Genomic DNA, 8,235 nt, shown 5'->3' on the forward strand with positions numbered 1-8,235 from the left:
AAACTTTTTAGTACAGTTTGTCAATCAATATATTGATTGTTCAGTACCTGTTACTGTTTGTCATGATCAGTATACCCTGGTAAACTCCATATTACTTTAATATTATTCACCATCTTCAGCCTTGAAATGTCATAGTTTCATAATCACCCAAAATATAACATTATTATACTGACTGTGTTTTTCTTCATGGATGATAACAGAATTGTACAGACGCCAGTGATGTAACATCCCACCCACTGAAATATTTGTCTGAAAGCTTGAGTTTGAGCACAAGAGCTGTTCATCAGAGACATGATCAGCCTCTAATATACTCTCACAATGACTCTGCTGTCAGTTCACCAGGTTTATTACTGCTTTTATGTTTTGTTTGGTTTTTTTGTTCTTCTATTCAACCGTTGACCATTAGGCTTTTTCTTTATCAGATTTTTTTCCAAGATAAGTTTATGCTCACTATATCATATTACAGTAAACAATACACTATACAAGATTATAGTAAAAACTTGAATATTGCATGACATGGGGGTTTACAATTTCTTTATATTTTAAATATGAAACAATATGTTATTTGAACAACTACACCCTTTTGAGTCATCAATGTGGCAATAATGGGTTAATAACTATCAGATATATCCCATTAAACAAGAAAATACCAAATATGTATAATAAAATATATCATATAGAGCTTCGGTTTAAACACAAAAGCTGTTTCTAACACATTATCAGACTCTAATATTCTCACTCTGACTCTGTCATTTCACCAGATTTATTACGGATTTTATGTTTTGTTTTTCGACAACACGTCTTCCATGTATACGTTTGTCTTTACACCCTTTTGAGTCATCAATGTGGCAATAATGTGTTAATAACTATCAGATATATCCCATTAAACAAGAAAATACCAAATATATAGAATAAAATATATAATATAGAGCTTCGGTTTAAACACAAAAGCTGTTTCTAACACATTATCAGACTCTAATATTCTCACTCTGACTCTGTCATTAATTACAGATTTATTACAGATTTTATGTTTTGTTTTTCGACAACACGTCTTCCATGTAAACGTTTGTCTTTAGTTTTATTTAATTTTTTCACATTTTTTAACATCAAGTTTACAGTATGCTCACTGTTGTTGCAAAAATGATAGTAAAAATGTAAATATTGCATGAAATTATTTAACTTTTTAAAAAGCGTGTGTGTGTGTGTGTGTGTGTGTGTGTGTGTGTGCGTGCGTGCGTGCGTGCGTGCGTGTGTGTGTCTACAATTTCTTTGCATTTTAAAATGAAACAATGTGTTTTTGAGCAATTACACCCTTTTGAGTCATCAATGTGGCAATAACGTGTTAATAACTATCATATATATTAAATATACGACATTAAAAATATATTCAATTCAATTCAATTCACCTTTATTTGTATAGCGCTTATACAATGTAGATTGTGTCAAAGCAGCTTCACGTAAAAGATCATAGTAAATAGGAACAGTGTAGTTCAGTTTGTAGTGTTTAAGTTCAGTTCAGTTTAGCTCAGTTCAGTGTGGTTTAATAATCACTACTGAGAGTCCAAATATTGAAGAGCAAATCCAACGATGCGCAGCTCTACAGATCCCGAACCATGCAAGCCAGTGGCGACAGCGGAGAGGGAAAAAAACTTCACTAATTGGCAAAAGTGAAGAAAAAAAACCTTGAGAGAAACCAGACTCAGTTGGGCACGACCATTTTAATTTCTCCACTGGCCAAACATCTAATAAAAATATATGATAAAATATATAATGTAGAGCTTGTGTTTAAACACAAGAGCTGTTTATAACACATTATCAGCCTCTAATACTGTCACACTGACTGTATTGTCATTTCAGCTGCTTTATTACTGCTTTTATGTTATTTTTTGACAACAGATCTTCCATTCAGCCATTTGTCATACTTTTGTTTCCCAAATTTTTTAACGTCAAGTTTATGCTCACTATTGTTGAAAAAATCTTGAAAAATCTCTTGAAAATTGTTCCGTTTCTTTGGATTTACGATTTAGTTGTTGTGTTTTTGAGTAAACCATAATTTTTGTTCAATTCTGCGAACTCCTGATTAGATTTATTCCCCATTTAAAATACAAATTGCCCTCTTTTTTTTGCAAAGCAGTGACCATGTTTTCAGACTTTCAGATTTACAGACGCCAGATATTTAACATCCCAGCTGCTGAAATATTCATCTCAAAACTTCAGTTTAAACACAAGAGCAGTTTAAAACACATTATCAGCCTCTAATATACTCTCGCACTGACTATATTGTCATTTCAGCAGGTTTATTACAGTTTTTATGTTATTTTTTGACAGCAGATCTTCCATTCTTCTGTTTCGTCAAGTTTATGTTCACTATTGTTGGAAAAATCATAGTGAAAACTCAGAAATTGCATTATATTAATATAATATACTCTCACACTGACTATATTGTCATTTCAGCAGGTTTATTACAGTTTTTATGTTATTTTTTGACCACAGATCTTCCATTCTTCTGTTTGGTCAAATTTATGTTCACTATTGTAGCAAAGATTATAGTAAAAACTCTGAAAAACAGAATAATCTCTTGAAAATGCTCCATTTCTTTGGATTTACAATTTAGTTTATGTCAACATCTCTTTTGTTTGTTTTATTCTTTAAACTACTGACAATATTTCTTCTCAATTTATTTTTTTTGCCAGTTGTTTAGCATCCCAGCCGCTGAAATATTTATCTCAAAGTTTTAGTTTAACACAAGAGCTGTTTAAAACACATTATCAGCCTCTAATATACTCTCATCTAGACTGTACGCTGGTTTAATTTAGCTTTTGGGTCTGAACTGAGGTGGGAGACTCAGATGTTCAGCACCTGCTCTATTCGGCATTATATACATTTATAGGCTGTGGTTTGTGATCTCAGACATGGCTGACTCTAAAACAGATGCTTCTGAGAAACACAAGCTTCTGTCTGCTGGAAAACAGCTAGAAATAGTCCTGCAGCTTCACATCTGAGCGGTTCTTGAGTGTAGATTTGGGTAAATGTGCGTCAGTGGGGGTTTTCTATCTGTTTAAGGCTTCTGTTGGTGACTGTGGTGAAGCTCATCGATTATTCAAGTAACAGCAAACTCTTATCATTAATAACAGTTGATTTGAGATGTCTTCGTGGTTAATGTAGAAACACTAGAGGAAGGGTTAGATGTTTAAGATCATTTTGAGTTAACATGTCGACTGCTTGTATTTGGGTTAAACACCACTTAAAGTATGTGGTCAGTGATATTTTCCTTTTCATGTAAAGACTGCATGAACCTTTAAACTTGAGTATGGTTTTCTTTTCTTTTTTTTATTTGAATTCATTCATTTAATGTTTATTTTATTATAAATAGATATATGAATGAATAAATAAAAAATAAAAATTAATTAATATAAATAAATAGCAAATAAATAAAAATTAGTAAAAAATAAATAAATAAATATAAATAAATAAATAAATAGAAAAACAAAAATAAATAAAAATAGATAACCAAAATAAATAAATAAATAAATAAATAAAAATAAATAAACAAACAAGTAAATAAATAAATAAATAAATAAATAAATAAATAAATAAATAAATAAATAAATAAGAAAAATAAATATTATCTCAAGTTTTTTGTTTCAATTTTGTCTTTGGTACGGACACATCTAATGTATATGCACAAATTTAATATTATAAAACATCCTGCAGAAAATATCAATTAATCTTTTTTATTTTATATGTATACATTTATTATTTTATTTCTGTGTTTTATCAGTCATTATTTATATTTGATCTTATTTTGTTGTTGTTTTGTTTGTTATTTACTGTATATTTTGTTATTTTATATGTTAAAATAAATCAGTTAAATTGCATAATTACTATTATTTTATTATAATATAATATTATTACTAATATTATTTTTTATTTAATTCATTTAATTTAAATGTTGTGCATGTTTTTTATTGTATTTATTTAACTGTTTATATTTTTAATCATGTTTTTGTTGCTGCTGTTTTTGTTATTTACTCTTTATATTATTTTATTTCTATTCTATTTCTACTGTTTACCAGTAGACGATCTCCTGAAATATTTATTTTGTAATTATTTATTTTACATTTTATTTAGCATTGATTTTGCTTTGTAAATTCTTGTATATGTATATTTTCCCTGTGTGTGTGTTTCTGTGTTTATTTGTAATAAACCATACTATAACCATTGCTCTGTGTTTAATCCTGTACAGTCGAGAGAACAGTCAGAGGATGAGCTGGAAGAGTCCGTCACTTTCCGACGTCTTCATAAACTGGTCAATTCAACCCGGCGCGTCAGAAAGAAGCTTATCAGAATTGACGAAGCTAAAAAACATGGCTCAAAAGGTAAGAAATAGTTCAGTATTTCATCACACAATTACACATTTAAGTCTTTTTGACATGACATGGTGGGTGACATGGTGGCTAGCACTGTCGCCTCACAGCAAGAAGGTTGCTGGTTCGAGTCCCCACTGGACCAGTTGGCATTTCTGTGTGGAGTTTGCATGTTCTCCTCGTGTTGGCGTGGGTTTCCTCCGGGTGCTCCGGTTTCCCCCACAGTCCAAAGACATGCGCTATAAGTGAACTGAGTTAACTAAGTTGACCATAGTGTATGTGTGTGAATGAGTGTGTATGTGTGTTTTCCAGTATTGGGTTGCAGCTGAAAGGGCATCCGCTGAGTAAAATATACAGTTTGCTGGATAAGTTGGCGGTGCATTCCACTGTGGCGACCCCTGATAATGAAAAGGGACTAAGCTAAAGGAAAATGAGTGAATGAAGGTAGCAAAAGCTGTAATCAGCCTGTTGATTTTCCAGATGTGTTGAGTTTGGAGGCGTCTCCGTCAGGCGAGGGGGTCTCTCTGTATTCGGGGGTCCACAAGCGTGAAGTGGGGGTCCAGGAGCAGCTCTCTCTGGACAGTCTGAGCACGTCTCCGTCCTCCAGCAGTCTGGACACCAGCAGCAGCGGCCAGCGGCTCTTCAGGGCCTTCAGTAAATCCTGCAGCGCACAGGGTCTGGAGGCGCCGGCGGGGCCTGCGGGACAGGGCTCTGGGTTGGATGGAGGCAGCGGATCCTCCTTCTCTGAGGCGGACGGGGAGCTGGAGCCCAGGATGTCCCGCTCTGTGACAGATGGGGAGATGAGGAGAGCACTCAACCCTGCCAACTACCATGGGGTGAGTAATATTACCATTATTATTAGCATTATTACTGTTTGTTTTATTTGGTTTATGTGTCCCGGGGTGACCCTCAGCTCAAAATGACAAAAAAAGTTACAAAGTTAAGTTAACTTAAGAACTTTGTTCCCAGTTCTCAAATGACAAAAAATAAAAAAAAATTATTTGATTTTTCATATTATTTATTTTTATTTTTCCATGTTAAAAAATATCAAGCTCCAAAATAACAAAAAGTGAATTTTATTTTATTTTATTTTATTTTATTTTATTTTATTTTATTTTATTTTATTTTATTTTATTTTATTTTATTTTATTTTATTTTATTTTATTTTATTTTATTTTATTTTATTTAAAAAAAAAAGAAAAAGTTGTTTTGATTTTGTTTTGTTTTGTTTTGATTTGATTTTGTTTTTTGTTTTGTTTTGTTTTGTTTTGTTTTGTTTTGATTTTGTTTTGTTTTGTTTTGTTTTGTTTTGTTTTGTTTTGTTTTGTTTTGTTTTGTTTTGTTTTGATTTGATTTGATTTGATTTTGTTTTTTGTTTTGTTTTGTTTTGTTTTGTTTTGTTTTGTTTTGTTTTGTTTTGTTTGTCTTGTCTTGTCTTGTCTTGTCTTGTTTTGATTTGATTTGATTTGATTTGATTTGTTTTGTTTTTTAGTTTTGTTTTGTTTTGTTTTGTTATGTTTTGTTCTTTTGTTTTGTTATGTTTTGTGTTATGTTAGTTTTCCATGTTGCAAAATATCAAGCTCCAAAATAACAAAAAGTGTCTTTTATTTTATTTATTTTTATTTTTCACAGTTTAATGCTGAACTCCTAAATGACAAAAATCTAAAATGTTTGTATTTATTTATTTGATTTGATTTATATATTCTATATATATATATATATATATATTTATAAATTCTCTTTCAATATTTATGTATATTGTTGCCCATCCAGGGGTGATGTCAAGCTACAATATGACACAAACTAAAAAAATTTACTTATTAATTGTATTTATTTATTTTATTTTTTATTTTTAATATTTTTATTTAGATTATTTTATTTATATGTTATTTCTTGCCAGTCCCAGGGTGATGTCAATCTCCAAGATGACACAAACTACAATTTTCTATTTATTTATTTATTTATTTATTTATTTATTTATTTATTTATTTATTTATTTATTTATTTATTTATTTATTCATTCATTTATTTAGTCGTATTATTTTATTTATATGTTATTTCTTGCCAGTCCCAGGGTGATGTCAATCTCCAAAATAACACAAACTACAAATTGTTATTTATTTATTTATTTATTTATTTATTTATTTATTTATTTATTTATTTATTTATTTATTTATTTATTCTTTTTTATTTTATGTATGTATTTATTTACTTTGTTTTATTTATTTATTTATTTATTTTTCAAATTTTATAGATTTTTTCCAAAAATTCTAACATTGTGTATTATATTATTTTTTATTTAATATTTGGGATTGTTTTCCATTCTTTCGAGCTTTAAAATGGCAAAATAAAATATATTTGTGCTTTACGACCTTCTGTTCTGTGTGTCACAGAGAACTTGTAGTTTTGGAGGATTTGATCTGACAAGCCGATCAGTGTACATGAGCAGCAGCAGCTCCGACCCTACAGTGAGTGCAGATTCATATGGAAAATACACTCAGATGTACTTCTTCCGCATCATTCTTCATGAATAGAGATAAATGTAAGCGTGTTCGTTCTGTCCTGTGTGTCCTGCAGAATGAAAACGGTGAGATCAGCCTGAGAGATTCATCCAGATCTCCAACACCGTCCCGTATCTCTCTGGGCAAGAAGGTGAAATCTGTTAAAGAGACCATGAGGAAACGCATATCCAAGAAATACAGCTCCTCTCCATCAGAGCAGGTGATTAGACAGAATGATGAACACTGTTTTTTAATGCAATGAGCAAATATAAGCACTTTTAGAGCCCCATGTCAAGATGAGTTACTGCAAGTCTCATCCTGACATGGGGATCTTGACAAAGTGTCTGCCATTTTTGATCTACAAAGACATAAAGCCTTCTTAACGGTGCCTTAAAGGTTTACGTATCTACATAGTCAGAATGTGGCTTGGGTAAGTGCTGAAATACTCCAGAAATGTTTTTATATGCTCATTTATAACCACAGGAATTGCCCCTATAATGAAAGCTCAGGTTTGACAGGGCGTGTCAAAATTATTTGTTTCTTCGGTGCACCGAGATGCAGATGGGGACAATTCGATATTGGTTCAGTAATAGATAACCGGTTATTACGTACTGACGTCATTTATCTCCTATGTGCGATGCCGCAGTAGTATACTATGATGAAGGAGGTGAGGGCGAGTAAATGAAACTCTCCTACTACTTAAAAGGTAGATAATTATGCACAGCTCAACTGCTTGTGAGTTTGCTGGAAAGTCTTTCATTGACACTGAAGAAGGCACAGCCCAGTTAAAGCGATACTTGTGGATCCAGACCTGAGCGTGCCCGTGGTGCAAGTTTTCTCCACTGTGTCTATTATGGATTACCTGTGATAACCATGTATTATGCGTATACAGACTGTAACCGTGGCTGTTCTTCCCACGTCACTCATCGGTGAACAGCGCTTTCATTTCTAAAGCCAATCGCAGCCCTGTCTGTTGAGCGGGTGAAGACAATGACCAATCATAAGAGTGTAAGATCTCCCTTGACAGCGCTCAAGAAGCAAGCGGGATAATATTTACTTTAGTTTATTTGCTATAAATGCTCGTGTTGTCTTCTGTGTGTGTATTGGAGTTTTGTTTGAAACATTCAGAAGGAGTGTTTTCTTTGAGCAGGTGAAATTAAAGGTACAGTTCATATATCTGACTGCTTGTATTAAAGGACAAAATTGTGTTACAAATAATATCTAAATATTAATATATTCATAGATTTTAATAAAAAAAATTCTTGTGTTGTGAAGAAAAAAATCTAATTATGTATGGAAAGCATCGTCAATGCACCGTGATGCACTGAGATATCGAATTGAACCGAATCGATGCCACGATAATCATA

The 8,235-nt window shown here is 31.9% G+C and overlaps 1 protein-coding gene across 5 annotated transcripts in view; it reads left to right on the forward strand.

Moving 5' to 3' along the window:
• The window catches only part of sash1b (SAM and SH3 domain containing 1b), a 234,262-nt gene that overhangs the window by 204,334 nt on the left and 21,693 nt on the right, over window positions 1-8,235 (forward strand). For all 5 annotated transcript variants that reach the window (XM_056476540.1, XM_056476541.1, XM_056476542.1 and 2 more), the window contains exons 9-12: window positions 4,247-4,379; window positions 4,848-5,203; window positions 6,761-6,835; window positions 6,945-7,088. In XM_056476540.1, coding sequence (XP_056332515.1) covers window positions 4,247-4,379; window positions 4,848-5,203; window positions 6,761-6,835; window positions 6,945-7,088 — 708 coding nt within the window. The remainder of the gene's footprint in view (window positions 1-4,246; window positions 4,380-4,847; window positions 5,204-6,760; window positions 6,836-6,944; window positions 7,089-8,235) is intronic.

This window comes from Danio aesculapii, chromosome 17 (assembly GCF_903798145.1).
Source record: "Danio aesculapii chromosome 17, fDanAes4.1, whole genome shotgun sequence".
NCBI classification, from domain to species: Eukaryota; Metazoa; Chordata; class Actinopteri; order Cypriniformes; family Danionidae; genus Danio; species Danio aesculapii.